General features: G+C 43.4%; 1 protein-coding gene across 1 annotated transcript in view; it reads left to right on the top strand.

Annotated features, from left to right (window-relative positions):
• The window catches only part of LOC124046183 (protein kinase C zeta type-like), a 282,494-nt gene that overhangs the window by 215,731 nt on the left and 47,938 nt on the right, over nt 1-18,825 (top strand). Inside the window, 6 exon segments of the mRNA XM_046366285.1 lie at nt 3,548-3,633; nt 12,239-12,370; nt 13,484-13,505; nt 13,508-13,573; nt 15,086-15,138; nt 18,280-18,474. Of these exon segments, the coding sequence (XP_046222241.1) occupies nt 3,548-3,633; nt 12,239-12,370; nt 13,484-13,505; nt 13,508-13,573; nt 15,086-15,138; nt 18,280-18,474 (554 nt within the window).

Genomic DNA, 18,825 nt, shown 5'->3' with positions numbered 1-18,825 from the left:
CGCACAATAAATTGCATGGACTCACTTTGTATGCAATAATAGTGTTTAACATATTTTTGAAAGCCTACGTTATCTCTGTACCCCACACATACAATCTGTACAGTCCGTCAGTTGAGCAGTGAATTTCAAACACAGATTCAATCACAAAGACCAGGAATGTTTTCCAATGCCTCGCAAAGATGAGTACGTATTGGTAGATCGTTTTTTTTTTAAAGCAAACGTTTAATGTCCCTTTGAGCATGGTGAAGTTATTACTTACACTTTGGATGGTGTATCAATACACCCAGTCACTACGAAAATACAGGCTTCCTTCCTAACTCGGTTGCCGGGGAGGAAGGAAACCGCTCAGGGATTTCACAATGAGGCCAATGGTGACTTTAAAACAGTTTGAGTTTAATGGATGTGAAATTAGAAAACTGAGGGTGGATCAACAACATTGTAGTTACTCCACAATACTAACCTAAATGACAGAGTGAAAAGAATGAAGCCTGTATAGAATACAACATTTTCAAAAACATGTATCCTGTTTGCAAAAAGGCAATAATGCTGCAAAAAATGTGGCAAAGAAATTCACTTTATGTCCTGAATACAAAGTGTTATGTTTGTAGCAAATCCAACACAACACCATACTGAGTACCACTTTTCATATTTGCAAGCATGGTGGTGGCTGCATCATGTTATGGGAATGCTTGTCATCAGCAAAAACTATGGAGTTTTCTTAGGATAAAAATGAAAGGTATAGCTCTAAGCACAGGCAAAATCCTAGTTTCTGCTACCCAAAAAAGACAAATTCACCTTTCAACAGGACAATTAACTAAAACACAAGGCCAAATATAAACTGAAGTTGCTTACCAAGACAACATTGAATGTTTCTGAATGGCCTAGTTACAGTTATGACCTAAATCGGTTTGAAAATATATGTCAAGACCTGAAAATGGCTGTCTAGCAATGATCAACAACCAACGCGACAGCTTGAAGAATTTTAACGAGTAATGTGCAGATATTGTACATCCAGGTGTGCAGCGGTCTTAGAAACTTACCCAGAACTCATACTCTTACCCAGAACCCATACTCGCATCTGTAATCACTGCCAAAGCTGATTTTAACATTTAAAACTTTTTTTAATTTACATTTATTTTATTTTAAATTGAACCTTTATTTAACTAGGCAAGTCAGTTAAGAACAAATTCTTATTTTCAATGACGGCCTAGGAACAGTGGGTTAACTGCCGGTTCAGGGGCAGATGTAGAGAATAGGTTGCCATTTTGGACGTAGCCCTCTCCATGAAGTCTACAGTACTTTCAACCTCTGCAACAGGGATATGTAGCTATTCCAGGTATTTTTGTCCCCCCCGTTTGTTTTCTTTCTTTCTTTATGCCGTTTGTGCCTCTCCTTAATCCTCATCCAGTTGTTCAAATGGCCTTAAGTGTTTCGTCTAGTACTTTAATCCCCTTCGCTATTATGCCTGATTGGCTGTAGCTAGCTGCTCAGAGAGACAGAGCGAGACAAAGCTGAGAGAGTGTAGTTACGGGGCACCGAAGGAATACAGAGTTGCTGTACATAAAGTTTAGGGAGCAAGGGAAGGCAAAGTACATGACATTTGAAACAGCCACAGACTGGCTTGCTGAATGACTGACTGAATGGCTAACTGACTGGTTGACTGAATGGTTGCATCCAACTGGAGATAAACCCGTAGAAACAGATCAGAGGCATCAACATCTCCGTTTGCGCAACCACCGATCATGATGTCGTTATACGAGTTGTTTTCGGGGAGGTTTGCTTTGATGGACATTTTGTTCGTAGGCATGGCCATGGTACGCTAACCACAGCTAGCATCTGGCGAGGTCGGTGTTGCCATGGCAACAGAGGCAAAGGGAGCGTAGGATGCTTTCTGCCGCACCCATCCAGCGAACCAGTAAGGATGCATGTTGAGACTAGACGAGGGAGGGAGGGAGGGAGGGAGGGAGGGAGGGAGGGAGGGAGGGAGGGAGGGAGGGAGGGAGGGAGGGAGGGGGAGGGAGGGAGGGAGGGAGGGAGGGAGGGAGGGGGAGGGAGGGAGGGAGGGAGGGAGGGAGGGAGGGAGGGAGGGGAGTGTGCTTGTTAATGTGTGTGTGAGAGGGAGAGCAAGAAACCCGTATTAGTATGATTCCCCCAAACAGATTAGTATACCCAATTCAGCTCATGCTGGGATATGACTTCAGGGAAACTGTCAACACATGCAACCTGTCAATTTCATGTAACAACATCCTGTTGCTGGAAATGAGTGTCACAGTGAATCATGTTTGACATCATCATTATGTCTGACAGCATTGTCATCATTTATAGTTGGATTAGCTATTCTCAGCTCGGCAGTTGTTGAATTGTAGCCACAGTATAGAACATTCCAATATTCATTGCATTTCATCACATTATTTGATCACATCTATTTATATGCCTTTTAATCATCTTAACATCTCATGGTTGCCAATAAGCAAAAATATTTGCATTTGATGTTGACGTTTTAAGATGGATCACATTTCTGTGAAGCATATTATTTAATTAATTTGCCTGCTATTTGTTTAAGGAGAGAGTGAAGCACGCTCCCGTCTTCAATCTATTCATTTCCTTTTTTAATACAATGCTTGGATCTCAAAATACTATTATGCAGAACAAATTCCACTTAGTCGTATCTTTTGTATATAATAATCTGGGAGGTGTATTTAGTGTTAGGATCCTTGTCCATATTCACAAAGTGTGTCAGAGTAGGAGTGCTGGTCAGGTCCCCTTTGTTCTTTTAACCTCATTCTTTATGATCTAAAAGTCTAAACTGATCTTAGCTCAGCACTCCTACTCGGAGACGTGTGCTACATAGTGCTAAATCCTTGAGCTAAGTCTGTTGATACAGTGTTGTTCATTATGCAGTATTATACACTGTATTAATAGACAGCTCAGAAGGTATAAATAGCAGCCTGGACCTTTTACATTCCCATCAGGATTCAAGACATTACTGAGAAATTAATAAGACCAGGACCTCAAGGGAGAGAGGAGGGACAGAATGAAGTGTAGGTACAGAGGGACGAAGGAGAGGATGGGAGGGAGAGAGAGAGGGAGGGACAGAATGAAGTGTAGGTACAGAGAGACTAGGATGGGGAGAGGATGGGAGGGAGGGACGGAATGAAGTGTAGGTACAGAGAGACGAAGGAGAGGATGGGAGAGGATGGGAGGGAGGGAGGGAATGAAGTGTAGGTACAGAGAGACTAAGGAGAGGATGGGAGAGGTTGGGAGAGAGGGAGAGAGGAGAAAGTTCAACAGAGGATGGCAGGGGAGAGAGATTTCTCCTCTGTTGGATGGAGAAGGGGGAGGGTAGGATGGATATAAAGGGAGGGAGGGAGGAAAGTGCTGAGAGAATGTGTGTGAGCATGCGTGCCTGTCTCTCTTTCTATGACTACTCGCTCGCTCCTGTGTGATTTTGGAGGACCTTGCACTGCTCCATCCACCACTATCTTCTCCATCCCTTTCTCACTCCCTGCCATGCAGCTACTGTACAACCTTTTCCTCTCTCGCCTAGAATCGATCTACCGCCGCGGGGCCAGAAGATGGAGGAAGCTCTACCGAGTCAACGGACACCTCTTCCAGGCCAAGCGCTTTAACAGGGTGAGTATTAGTGTCACATTCCCCCTCCCCGACACACCCCATTCCCCCTCTAGCACTCTACTTCCAGTTTCGAGATCATTTGCACAGTCATTGGTAGGTTTGTCAATAGTGTAATGATTATCAACCTGTTTAACGCTACTATTCAAGATGATGAAATCAAGACCAAAGCATGGATTGCTGTTCTTCTTGACCAAAGCCTGCTTTCAGGGCAAGTAAACTAAAATGTGATTTAGTCATTTGGGTGAACCATCCATTTAATAAAACGGTCACTTAAGAATTTGATGAGAACAGACCTTGTTGGTATTTTTGAAAGAAGGTGTGAAAGTGTTAACAATCCTCTACTACTACTACTACTACTACTACTGTACAGAGTAGTTCAGCTAGTACAGTACATTCATTCACAAACACTTAGTGGTTGAATAATACATGACTGACAGTCAAGTCACTGCCACAGCTGTCTGGATATGCATGATTAAAGATGGCTGCTGATGGTGGCCTATTTAACGGGTTGCCTTGTTTTGCCCCGTCAATCCCCCCCACTTGCTTAAAGTAACTGTCCAGTGTTTCCACATTTCTATGAAATATGACCAATAAATAATTATAATATGAGTCAAATTTATTTCCTTCCAAAAAAATGGTAATTAAGTATGTTAGAATGGTGTGGGCGTACCCCAACGACAGAATGGTGTGGGCGTACCCCAACGACAGAATGGTGGGGGCGTACCCCAACGACAGAATGGTGGGGGCGTACCCCAACGACAGAATGGTGGGGGCGTACCCCAACGACAGAATGGTGGGGGCGTACCCCAACGACAGAATGGTGGGGGCGTACCCCAACGACAGAATGGTGGGGGCGTACCCCAACGACAGAATGGTGTTTGTGGGCGTACCCCAACGACAGAATGGTGTTTGTGGGCGTACCCCAACGACAGAATGGTGTTTGTGGGCGTACCCCAACGACAGAATGGTGTTTGTGGGCGTACCCCAATGACAGAATGGCGTTTGTGGGCGTACCCCAACGACAGAATGGCGTTTGTGGGCGCACCCCAACGACAGAATGGTGTGGGCGTACCCCAACAACAGAATGGCGTTTGTGGGCGCACCCCAACCACAGAATGGCGTTTGTGGGCGCACCCCAACCACAGAATGGCGTTTGTGGGCGCACCCCAACCACAGAATGGCGTTTGTGGGCGCACCCCAACCACAGAATGGCGTTTGTGGGCGCACCCCAACCACAGAATGGCGTTTGTGGGCGCACCCCAACCACAGAATGGCGTTTGTGGGCGCACCCCAACCACAGAATGGCGTTTGTGGGCGCACCCCAACCACAGAATGGCGTTTGTGGGCGCACCCCAACCACAGAATGGCGTTTGTGGGCGCACCCCAACCACAGAATGGCGTTTGTGGGCGCACCCCAACCACAGAATGGCGTTTGTGGGTGCACCCCAACCACAGAATGGTGGAGGAATAATAATAGCATAAATAGGAAAGCATACCAGTTTAATTTGAGGACCACGATGTTGATAGCTGTGCCATACAGATTTTAAAATAATTGGGAAGAGATTTTTGATGTACCGATTCCATGATACAGGGTGTATGAGTTGATATATAAAATGATGCAAGATTCAAGACTTAGTGCTTTTCAGCTAAAATTATTAGATAATTTTGTTGGTGGCAAGAATTCTTTGAATATTTGGGGCATTCAATCATCACAGCTCTGCAGAAATCAATAGACCATTTATTTTAGTATTGCCCTCAGGTCTCAGGTTCAGGAATTGCTGAAAATGCAGAACATTGATCTAAAATTGACTCTAGAAATAGTACTGTTGGGAGATCTGGAGAGACTGGGTGAGTCAAATAGTAATATACTAATACTCTTAGTAAAAATATTTATTTTCAACTCGCAATCTGTGGATTCTATTCGATTAGCTAGATTGAAATGGTTTGTTAAACATCCCAGCATAATTGAAAGGTGTGTGTGTGTGTGTGTGTGTGTGTGTGTGTGTGTGTGTGTGTGTGTGTGTGTGTGTGTGTGTGTGTGTGTGTGTGCGTGTGCGTAGAAACCCGAAGTGGGTGGCCAGCAGAGAGAGGTGGGAGGGGCTGAGGGTTGGGATGTGGAATTGGAGACAAGTGGGGGTGAAGTTGCTGGGCGGGGGATAGGATGAAAGTCAAAGATAAAAGTAGAAAAAAAGAAAGTCAAAATGAAACCTAATTAAAAGTATGTTTGAATGACACTGAGGGGCAGTGTTTTTACAGCTAATGCCGGTTTGCCTGAGGCTGATGCCGTGCTGGTGTTTGTGCACATGCATATACACACACACTCAGTCAAATACGCACAGGTAAATAGTGCCATACATGCACTCAAACTTTGAGGGGCAGCTCTTGGGGAACTGTGGGGGGATCTTGGAGGGCTGGCGGTTGGGCTGATGGATTGCTGGCTCGGGTCCCTGTTTTTTGACCTTGTGGGAGATCTGTCGACGTGCCCTTGAGCAGGGCGTTGACCCTGGTTGCTTCTGTGTGTCGCTCTGGATGGGAGTCTGTTAAATGACTAGTGATGTAGTTGTTGAGCGGCTTCACTGCAGGTATTTTGTAAACATTCAATAAATTATTTATTTTTAAAAGAGTTAGGGTAAGGGATCAAATCAAAGTAAATTTGTCACGTGCACTGAATACAATGCTTACTTACAGGATCTAACCAATACTGCAAAAAGGGTATTAGGTGAACAATAGGTATGTAAAGAAATAAAACAACAGTAAAAAGACAGGCTATATACAGTAGCGAGGCTACATACAGTCACCGGTTAGTCAGGCAGTATGTACACGTAGTTATGGTTAAAGTGACTATACATACATGATGAACAGAGCGTAGCAGTAGCGTAAAAGAGGGGTTGGCGGGTGGTGGGACACAATGCAGATAGCCCGGTTAGCCAATGTGCGGGAGCACTGGTTGGCCGGCCCAATTGAGGTAGTATGTACATAAATGTATAGTTAAAGTGACTATGAATATATGATAAACCGAGAGTAGCAGCAGTGTAAAACGAGGGGTTGGGGGGCACACAATGCAAATAGTCCGGGTTACCATTGGTTACCTGTTCAGAAGTCTTATGGCTTGGGGGTAAAAACTGTTAAGAAGCCTTTTTGTCCTAGACTTGGCACTCTGGTAACTCTTGCCATGCGGTAGTAGAGAGAACAGTCTATGACTGGGGTGGCTGGGGTCATTGACAATTTTTAGGGCCTTCCTCTGACACCGCCTGGTGTTGAGGTCCTGGATGGCAGGCAGCTTAGCCCCAGTGATGTACTGGGCCGTACGCACTACCCTCTGTAGTGCCTTGCATTCAGAGGCCGAGCAATTGCCAAATCAAATCAAATTTCTTTGTCACATACACATGGTTAGCAGATGTTAATGCGAGTGTAGCGAAATGCTTGTGCTTCTAGTTCCGACAATGCAGTAATAACCAACGAGTAATCTAACCTAACAATTCCAAAACTACTACCTTATACACACAAGTGTAAAGGGATAAAGAATATGTACATAAAGATATCTGAATGAGTGATGGTACAGAACGGCATAGGCAAGATGCAGTAGATGGTATCGAGTACAGTATATACAAATGAGATGAGTAATGTAGGGTATGTAAACAAAGTGGCATAGTTTAAAGTGGCTAGTGATACATGTATTACATAAAGTATATAGTACAGTATATACATATAGATATGAGATGAATAATGTAGGGTATGTAACATTATATTAAGCAGCATTGTTTAAAGTGGCTAGTGATATATTTTACATCAATTTCCATCAATTCCCATTATTAAAGTGGCTGGAGTTGAGTCAGTGTGTTGGCAGCCGCCACTCAATGTTAGTGGTGGCTGTTTAACAGTCGGATGGCCTTGAGATAGAAGCTGTTTTTCAGTCTCTCGGTCCCTGCTTTGATGCACCTGTACTGACCTCGCCTTCTGGATGATAGCGGGGTGAACAGGCAGTGGCTCGGGTGGTTGTTGTCTTTGATGATCTTTATGGCCTTCCTGTAACATCGGGTGGTGTAGGTGTCCTGGAGGGCAGGTAGTTTGCCCCCGGTGATGCTTTGTGCAGACCTCACTACCCTCTGGAGAGCCTTACGGTTGTGGGCGGAGTAATTCCGTACCAGGTAGTGATGCCAGCAGCTGTAGAATTATTTTTAGGATCTCAGGACCCATGCCAAATCTTTTTAGTTTCCTGAGGGGGAATAGGCTTTGTCGTGCCCTCTTCATGACTGTCTTGGTGTGTTTGGACCATTCTAGTTTGTTGTTGATGTGGACACCAAGGAATTTGAAGCTCCACTACAGCCCCGTCGATGAGAATGGGGCGTGCTCGGTCCTCCTTTTCCTGAAGTCCACAATGATCTCCTTTGTCTTGGTTGCTTTGAGGGATAGGTCGTTATTCTGACACCACCCGGCCAGGTCTCTGACCTCCTCCCTATAGGCCGTCTCGTCGTTGTCTGTGATCATGCCTACCACTGTTGTGTTGTCTGCAAACTTAATGATGGTGTTGGAGTCGTGCCTGGCCATGCAGTTGTGGGTGAACAGGTAGTACAGGAAGGGACTGAGCACGCACCCCTGGGGAGCTCCTGTGTAAAGGATCGGCGTGGCAGATGTGTTGCTACCTACCCTCACCACCTGGGAGCGACCCATCAGGAAGTCCAGGATCCAGTTGCAAAGGGAGGTGTTTAGCAAAACTGTCCTGTAGTTTAGCATCTGCTTCATGACCACTTTTTTTATAGACCCAGTCACTGGTGCTTCCTGCTTTAATTTTAGCTTGTAAGCAGGAATCAGTAGGATAGAGTTGTGGTCGGATTTACCAAATGGAGGGCGAGGGAGAGCTTTGTACTCATCTCTGTGTGTGGAGTACAGGTGATTTAGAATTATTTTCCCTCTGGTTGCACATTTAACACGTTGATAGAAATTTGGTAGAACTGATTTAAGTTTCCCTGCATTAAAGTCTCCTGCCACTAGGAGCGCCGCATGGGTGAGTGGTTTCCTGTTTGCTTATTTCCTTATACAGCTGACTGAGTGCGCTCTTAGTGCCAGCATCTATCTGTGGTGGTAAATAAACAGCCACGAAAAGTATAGCTGAAAACTCTCTAGGCAAGTAGTGTGGTCTGCAATTTATCACAATATACTCTACTTCAGGCGAGCCAAATCTAGACTTCCTTAGATTTCGTGCACCAGCTGTTGTTTACAAATATGCACAGACCGCCCCCCTCGTCTTACAGGAGTGTGCTGTTCTACCTTGCCGGTGCAGCGTATATCCCGCAAGCTGAATATCCATGTCGTCATTCAGCCACAATTCCGTGAAACATAGGATATTACAGTTTTTGATGTCCCGTTGGTAGGATATTCATGACGTTGCACGTTGGCGAGTAGTATTGACGGTAATGGCAGCTTTTCCACTCTCCTTCTCCGGGTCCTTACCAGGCATCCGGCTCTGTTACCTGTGACGCTTCCTCTTGCAAATAACGGGGATGTCGGCCCTGTGGGGTGTTTGGAGAGGGTTAGTGTTAGTAGATAGTTGAAATGTAGAGCATCAAATAACGTGTTACCTATAATAAAAATGAAGTATTTTTAAAACGGTCTGTTTGAGATACAAGTTTGAGGTGGGTCTTTTCTAAAAAAAAAAAATCTCCAATTTATGCTTTGGCCACAATTACGAGTATAGGATGAGTCAACAACATTATTTTGGTTTGAGTTAACCGAATATGAACTTTTATAAGTGAGATTTTCACTGGACAGGTAGTTTACGGTTAGAGACAGAAAGTGTATGCGTCTGCATGTTGTTGTGGCAATCTAGCTGTAACGCTTTAATGCACTGCCAGTGTTAGTGTCCACTCTGGCTTGAAGGCGAGCCTAGGAGGGTAATATTGTTAAAGGCAGGCCCTTAAGTACCTATTGCATCTGAAAGGAAATGGGAGTCAGGGGCAAGGCTCGTGTGCTTGAAGATATTACCAAAATACAGGATGGACCTTGGGTGCTTTTGTCTACTGGTGGACGTCTAGACCAGACTGAGAGCTCTGATCTGCCAATTCAGCACTGTACTGTAGTCTCTTCATTCCAGTAGACCTCCATTAGGCAGCCCATCCCCCTCGCTGATGCGCTGGAAGAGACTGAATGTTATGTTGGAGCCATGTTTATTTGCTTAGACATTAGACTGGTATAGTTTTGGCAAACGTTCTATTTTTATAAGCTTCTATAATCTGTCCTTCTGTATTTCCTCCATGTACATTCATTTGTCAGCCACACCAAATTGCTTGTCTAAGGTGGATAGTTGTGTCACTATGATGCCACGTTTGTCACTATGGGTACGATCGTTACCACAGCACATGGTTTTACAGTAAGTCCTTTTTTGGCGCAGTCTTTCCCAAATGTCTCTCCCCTCCATGCCTCACAGCATCCCTCCTTCTCCCCTCTTTTTATCTTGCTCCTCTATACAGTATAAACAAGTCATCCAGCAGAAGTAGGTCAGGTTTCTCCTCTCCCCTATTCTTTTCCCATCACTCTTCATCCCTCCCTCTCTCAACTGCTCTCTCCCTCCCCCGCTCTCAATCCCTCACACCAGCCCTCCCTCTCTTCATCCCTCTCCCTTGTTGTCCCTCTCTTCTGTCTCTTTCCATCTCCATCTCTTACCTCTGTCCCGTACAACAAATATTATTTGTGAATGCCTACCATTAGACATAATGGGGTCCCTTTAGTAGCTGTGGTGCAGGTAATGTATCAGAATGTTGTATTCCTGCCATTAGCCTTCTCAGCTATGAGCTAGCATTCCATTAGGGAGATGACTGACTGGAGCTCCTGTCTAGTTAGAAGCTCCTTTAGCATGCTGCGGATATGGAACCCAAACAAAGCAGTTGTCAGTTCACAGCTTTCCAATGAGACGCGGGAGAGAGATTGTTTTAATTTTCTCCAATAAAATGTATTACTTACTTGTTGTCAATTTTGGTGTACGGTAAGCTGATTTACAGAAAGGGGGTCCACTTGTAGATTTTTGTTGCATTGTTAGCAAATTTTTATGAGAAAAACATTCCTGTACACACACAACTGAATATCCCATGTAAATATCCCAGCCTGGGATGGCTATATAATGTCAGTTATCTAACAGAGCAGTGGGGAATTTGTCTCTGAGAGGTTGATTTAACCACTATGACTCAGGGCCAACTGCATGCCGAGCTAATGCACTTTAAATTGGGCTCGTTCCACATTGCCTCCCTAGTGCTCTCCTAGCGCTTAGCAGCATTATGGCCCAGCAAAGGCCAGCCAGTGAGAAGACGTGTATTAGCCATTTTGGAGCTGACAGTGAGCTGGCTCATACAGGATGTCCATCCCAAATAGCACCCTATATCCCCCCCCCCCATCCTAGATATGCGCTGGAATAATTTACTGTCCCATCAGGGAAGAACAGACGAGAGTAGTATTAGTAGTGACCACTTGGGGTATACACTACCGTTCAAAAAATTTGGGGTAAAATGTTAAATTAAGAACACTGCATCGGGGCTATAAGTGACTCTTAAATTGTGTTAAATCACAAAAATGTCCATATTCAGCATGTTTCTAGTCAAGAAGACCAAATATGTTTGTTTTGTAGGCCTAACATATGTTTTTGGTCCCTCAGTATTTCCTCCTTCCTACCTTGTGTTAGTGTCTTTGGAACATCGAACATAACTAGTAAGTCAAAAAATAATCTGAAGATCTTGTGGCTCTTTTAAAGAACAAATGGCATATGTTATGGCCCCTCGTGTATCTTCTGCTATTGAAATGCGCTCCCCAAAGTCTTGACAGGGAGTGTGGAAAGTCTGCCTTCAAAGTTTCTCACCTCACAACAGGCGCCTTAATTACTCCCTCGTCTGCACTGAGCGGAGAGGGAAAACAGATTTTGTCTTGATTTATTTATGAACCGCCCGAACCGCTGCCTCTCTTTCTCCCTCTCAAACTCTGTCTCTCCCTCCATCTCTTTCTCTCTTTATTATTTCGGTCTCTCTCTGAGTCAGTTTGGGCTGCGGAGTGGTGGGGTAGGGGTAGCTAAGCTTTGAAGTTCCTTTGCATGGCGTTTCCATGGCAACGTCACTTTTAACTTCAGCACTCATTGCACTGTGGTGCCGCTCTTTTGAGACTGTTGATTAACAACTGGCTCCGAATGTGTTTGTGGATATGCCTGTGGTGGACATAACGTCGCTAAGTGTCCGGGTTCTGATGTGTGCTGGACCACAGATGTTATAAGCCTAATAGCGTCTGGGCCAGACAAAACAGTGTGGGTTTGATTCCCACTGGAGCACCCATATGTACGCACACACTAAGTCGCTTTAAATAAAAGTGGCTGTTAAATGGCATATATACCTGTGAAATGTATAGCCAATTGTAACAAAACAAGCATGCTCCCAGTTGATGTAAGATGGTGCCTAGGCCTAACTCAACCACTCTGCATCTATCATGATCTCCTTCACGTGTCTGCCTCACCTGTTGATCCATTGATTCTTGATCAATGACTGCGATAGTGTCAACCCATTGTCATGAGCTCAGACTGATAGGGGTTGTTACACTAACTATCTCCCAATTTGTCTCTGTCTGTCCCGAACAGAAAGCGTACTGTGGCCACTGCAGTGAAAGGATATGGGGGCTGGGGAGGCAGGGCTACAAGTGTATCAACTGCAAACTGCTGGTCCATAAGCGCTGTCACACACTTGTCCCTCTGACCTGCCAAAGGCATATGGTGAGTACCATAGATATAGTATCTCATGACGGATTGGACAGTACTATGCCGGAACCACATATGATTTATAGAGCCTTCATAAGCACTATATAGAAACTTCACAAATGGCATTGCAAAAGGCATAATGTTGAGCTTATAATTGATTTATAGAGCATTCACAGTGTTCATAAGCATTTCACCAACTTCAGTGAATTTTTGAGGGGGGAGGGGGGTACTATTCAACTGCATTAGGGTGAAACTAAGTTTTGCATTTGAATTATTCAACTTTTGAGTAAATTAAGATTACATTCAGGAATGAAATGGCGAATTATGAACACATCTAAATAAAACATTACTATTTGAAGTACTGGTGTATATTTGTAACAGATTAAATTCTGTTCTGAATGAGCGTGAATCGAACTAGCAATTAACCCTTTTGTACAACACATATAACTCAAAGCCAACCTTCTTTGTCAACAGAGCAAAAGACTGGTCTGTTATTTCATGAGAAACAGTTGGCTTTAGTTCTCAATATACTGGGCACTGTATAGAACTGGGCACTGTTCAAAATAAGTGCACTATATAGGGAACAGGGTGCCATTTGGGATGCACACATACTGCAGTGTACTGTATACTGAGACATCATGAGGTTGATCTCTAGTGACAGACGATTAACATACAGAATCTAAGGGGTCCTTGCAATCAGCCCGACTAAAGCAAACCCGGTGCCTGAAAACCCAGGGCAATAGTCAACCAATGTCCACTTTAGTAGATCTCTATGCTGTGTTTTGTTTCTTCATGTAATCTGACGATTGTCTATCAACAAACATTTTGATCCCCGTTGAAATGGCACATGAAATTTCCCTGTTGATTAGATAGCGAGGTGAGCCTCATGGTTAGAACTGCATAAAATACATTTTAAGTGCTTTGTTGTGAGACATATGCAGACTTCTCAACTTCTGTGGTCTTTTGTTAAAAAGTTGAATCTATGTGCCTAAGATGTTTGTCACCGTGGAACACCTCTTAAAATAACTCCCCTTCTTCCCAGTGTCTCCAAGGACCTAGTCATGATTAGCTTGATGCTCTTTGTCAGCCTCAACCATGTGAGGCTATTTGCCTGTCTTCTCTTGGCAGGAGCCAGTCATGCCATCACAGGAGCCCCTTTAGATGAGAAGAGTGAAGAGGTGGACCTCCTCCCTCAAGACACAGAGGATACAGATGGAAGTAAGTTCCTATAAAACAATATAGACTTAAAGATGCAGTAAGTAATGTTAGAAGCAAGAAGATTGATTACTTACCAACAACCGCTGCACATTCCAATAAAACTACATTACTTTCCTTGCTTACAGTTTTGTGGGTCAGAGTGCAGTATTTATTTAGATTCATAGCACAAACATTTGTTAGCATGTTTCTCACACTGGCTTTAGCCATGGAGGGGGAGGGAGCAGGCCTATGCTGGCAAGTGCATAGGGGTTGCCTAGCAACATATGCCTCGGAGGGAGCCAACTTCTGCATTGTGCAACAAATTCCCGTGATTTGCGAATCGGTTCAAACAGAACAGCTATTGCGACAGCTAAAATGGCTTCGAAAAAAATATGTAGGGAGAAGCATCTAACAACGAACTATTTACATATAATATACATTTTGGTACATTTGTGATGTAGTCAAATAAGATATCTTGTGGTCTTAGCCTTGAGACCACAAAAGTCCAGGCTTGGTCTCATTGTCTTGATACATTGGGCCTGGGCCTGTATGCAAAAAAGGTTCTCAGAGTAGCAGTGCTGATCTTTCTTATTCCTTATGAAAAGGCTAAACTGATCCTAAATCAGCACTCCTACCATGAGACACTTTGTGAACACTCATTTCAAAGGCTTTAAAAGGCACTATTCAAGGAAAACCAATAACTAGCCATGGAACAGTGAAAGAGCATGTTTGAATCAGTATGCCTTTGTTGTTTACAGACTGGTCAGAAAGTTGCATGTGCTATTCTGCACAGTACAATTTGCAAAATAATAAGAAAAAATATATATTTCTAAGTGTGTGATTTTTACCCCAGTTGTTCAAGGTGCTGCTTCTGGTAGAAACAAGATGCACTGCTGTGCACAGGGCCTTCCTTGTTTTTGTGCACTGGTTCTCTATCAGGGTTAGTGTGAAGGTTGGACACCCAATAGGTGGTCACTCATCCAGCAGCAGACTAGACAGTAGGTTGTACAATAGTATAGTACAATAATAATTAGATTTGGGCAGTGGCAGGAAAAAGCTGAACCTCACTCTGAACAGCATTGGGCCCTCTGCTGGTCACAAGGGTGAACTATAGGTCCCACAATGCTCCTTTGAGAGGAGGCAAGGAATCAAGGAAAGATTCATTGAGAAGGAGTCAACGGGAGAATCTCAATTGCATTTCCTTGATTCCTCACGTCCTCTCTTTGCCTCAATCTCAAAACCCATTGGATGAGAAGGTGAGAGGTCCCTTCTGACCTTCTCACCCAATGGATAAGGACCTTCTCAAAATGATTTTGGACCTTCTTCTCCAATACGGTTGAAGAGACGAGGAGATAGAATGCAGTGAGTGGCGGAAAGACGATTCGAGATAGAGCCATGGATTCTTGTGGAACACCCTTTTTAAATGGAAATGTCTGTAGACTATAGAGATCTCTAAGGTTTTTAATCCTCAGTCCACTCTAGGTAGGACTGCATTAACGCTTAGGTAACAAGTTATTTCTCTCTTGTCTTCAGTACCTTTCCTACCACACAATTGCAAGATGGACAAAGTTGAAGAGGACTCCGAGGTGAGTTTATTCAGACACAGTAAATAATGCATTCTTAAAATAAATATGCTTATCATATCAACATGTGCATGACACTAGCTCTATCTATGACCATAACACTTCCCTCAAGCCTGACAGGAACCTTTGGGTCGAAACGCTACACTAAATACACTGCAGGACCTTTCAACAGTGTACGGTTATCTACAGTGAGTGCCACAAGTATTGGGACAGTGACACGTTTTTGTTGTTTTGGCTCTGTTACAGTTAATTATTTGGTCCCATATTCATAGCACGCAATGATAACATCAAGCTTGTGACTCTACAAACTTGTTAGATGCATTTGCTGTTTGTTTTGATTGTGTTTCAGATTATTTTGTGACCAATAGAAATGAATGGTAAGTAATGTATTGGCGGACTTTTATTGTAAATAAGAATAGAATATGTTTCTAAACACTTCTACATTAATGTGGATGCTACCATGATTACGGATAGTCCTGAATGAATCTTGAATAATGATGAGTGAGAAAGCTAAACACACAGTGCCTTGCGAAAGTATTCGGCCCCCTTGAACATTGCGACCTTTTGCCACATTTCAGGCTTCAAACATAAAGATATAAAACCTTATTTTTTGGTGAAGAATCAACAACAAGTGGGACACAATCATGAAGTGGAACGACATTTATTGGATATTTCAAACTTTTTTAACAAATCAAAAACTGAAAAATTGGGCGTGCAAAATTATTCAGCCCCCTTAAGTTAATACTTTGTAGCGCCACCTTTTGCTGCGATTACAGCTGTAAGTCACTTGGGGTATGTCTCTATCAGTTTTGCACATCGAGAGACTGACATTTTTTCCCATTCCTCCTTGCAAAACAGCTCGAGCTCAGTGAGGTTGGATGGAGAGCATTTGTGAACAGCAGTTTTCAGTTCTTTCCACAGATTCTCGATTGGATTCAGGTCTGGACTTTGACTTGGCCATTCTAACACCTGGATATGTTTATTTTTGAACCATTCCATTGTAGATTTTGCTATATGTTTTGGATCATTGTCTTGTTGGAAGACAAATCTCCGTCCCAGTCTCAGGTCTTTTGCAGACTCCATCAGGTTTTCTTCCAGAATGGTCCTGTATTTGGCTCCATCCATCTTCCCATCAAATTTAACCATCTTCCCTGTCCCTGCTGAAGAAAAGCAGGCCCAACCCATGATGCTGCCACCACCATGTTTGACAGTGGGGATGGTGTGTTCAGGGTTATGAGCTGTGTTTCTTTTACGCCAAACATAACGTTTTGCATTGTTGCCAAAAAGTTCTATTTTGGTTTCATCTGACCAGAGCACCTTCTTCCACATGTTTGGTGTGTCTCCCAGGTGGCTTGTGGCAAACTTTAAATGACACTTTTTATGGATATCTTTAAGAAATGGCTTTCTTCTTGCCACTCTTCCATAAAGGCCAGATTTGTGCAATATACGACTGATTGTTGTCCTATGGACAGAGTCTCCCACCTCGGCTGTAGATCTCTGCAGTTCATCCAGAGTGATCATGGGCCTCTTGGCTGCATCTCTGATCAGTCTTCTCCTTGTATGAGCTGAAAGTTTAGAGGGACGGCCAGGTCTTGGTAGATTTGCAGTGGTCTAATACTCCTTCCATTTCAATATTATCGCTTGCACAGTGCTCCTTGGGATGTTTAAAGCTTGGGAAATCTTTTTGTATCCAAATCCGGCTTTAAACTTCTTCACAACAGTATCTCGGACCTGCCTGGTGTGTTCCTTGTTCTTCATGATGCTCTCTGCGCTTTTAACGGATCTCTGAGACTATCACAGTGCAGGTGCATTTATACGGAGACTTGATTACACACAAGTGGATTGTATTTATCATCATTAGTCATTTAGGTCAACATTGGATCATTCAGAGATCCTCACTGAACTTCTGGAGAGACTTTGCTGCACTGAAAGTAAAGGGGCTGAATAATTTTGCACGCCCAATTTTTCAGTTTTTGATTTGTTAAAAAAGTTTGAAATATCCAATAAATGTAGTTCCACTTCATGATTGTGTCCCACTTGTTGTTGATTCTTCACAAAAAAATACAGTTTTATATCTTTATGTTTGAAGCCTGAAATGTGGCAAAATGTCGCAAAGTTCAAGGGGGCCGAATACTTTCGCAAGGCACTTGTAAATGTCATACTCCAAAGACATGCTAACCTCTCACTATTACAATAACAGGGGAGGTTAGCATTTTATATCATACCCCCAAGACATGCTAACCTCTCACCATTACAATAACAGGGGAGGTTAGCATTTTATATCATACCCCCAAGACATGCTAACCTCTCACTATTACAATAACAGGGGAAGTTAGCATTTTATATCATACCCCCAAGACATGCTAACCTCTCACTATTACAATAACAGGGGAGGTTAGCATTTTATATCATACCCCCAAGACATGCTAACCTCTCACTATTACAATAACAGGGGAGGTTAGCATTTTATATCATACCCCCAAGACATGCTAACCTCTCACTATTACAATAACAGGAGAGGTTAGCATTTTATATCATACCCCCCCTAGACATGCTAACCTCTCACTATTACAATAACAGGGGAGGTTAGCATTTTATATCATACCCCAAAGACATGCTAACCTCTCACTATTACAATAACAGGGGAGGTTAGCATTTTTTTTTTAAAATGTGGAAGTGTTTAGAAACATTTTCTATTTTTATTTACATTAAGTGTCTCCTAAATGACACTACTTTATTTACCATTCATTTCTATTGGGCACAAAATAACCTGAAACATAACCAAAACAACAAATGCGTAGAGTCACAAGCTTGATGTTATCATTACGTGCTAGGTATACCAAATACCTAACATTTTACTACTTTAATATACATAAATTAAATATTTTTGGTCCCCTAAAATGGGGCGACTATGTACAAAACATGCTGTAATTTCTAAACGGTTCACCCAATATGGATGAAAATACCCTCAAATGAAAGCTGACAGTATATGCACTTTAAGTTCATAGTCATTGTATAATTTCAAATCCAAAGTGCAGGAATACAGAGCCTAAACAACAACAAAATGATCACTGGCCAAATACTTTTGAGCTCACTCTATGTCTCTTTCATAATGTTTCTCTCCCATCCAAACATTCTTTCCAGGAAATCAAAGCAGTGGTAGATGGGATTGAAGGCATCAAGATCTCCCAGGGGCTGGCGCTGGGCTTGGGGGACTTCGACCTGATCCGGGTGATCGGCCGTGGCAGCTACGCCAAGGTGCTGCTGGTGCGACTCAAGAAGAACGAACAGATATACGCCATGAAGGTGGTCAAGAAGGAACTGGTGCACGACGACGAGGTGAGAGGGAGGAGGGGCGAGAGTGAGGGAAAGAGGGGAAGGGAGAGAGAAACGGGGAGAGGAGGAAAAGGGAGGCAGAGAGATGGATCTGTAGAGTAGGCAGGGAGAAGTCAATGGACGTGCAGTGGTGAAATAGGAAGACGAGAGGATCTTGGGGCGGAAAAGGACAGAAAAAAAGATGAGGAGTGAAGTAGGGATGAGTAAACAGAAGGGTGATGAAAGGGAGAGAGACTGGGTGGAAGAAGTCATTAAAGTAAGGAGGAAATGGTGCGGTATGAAAGGATGGGGAGATGAAATGAGGGGGGAAAGAGGTAAAGGAGTAGAGCGGGAAGAGAGAAAGATGGGTAGAGA

This window comes from Oncorhynchus gorbuscha, linkage group LG10 (assembly GCF_021184085.1).
Source record: "Oncorhynchus gorbuscha isolate QuinsamMale2020 ecotype Even-year linkage group LG10, OgorEven_v1.0, whole genome shotgun sequence".
Taxonomy (NCBI): domain Eukaryota; kingdom Metazoa; phylum Chordata; class Actinopteri; order Salmoniformes; family Salmonidae; genus Oncorhynchus; species Oncorhynchus gorbuscha.
This window is presented reverse-complemented; position numbering and strand designations above follow the sequence as displayed.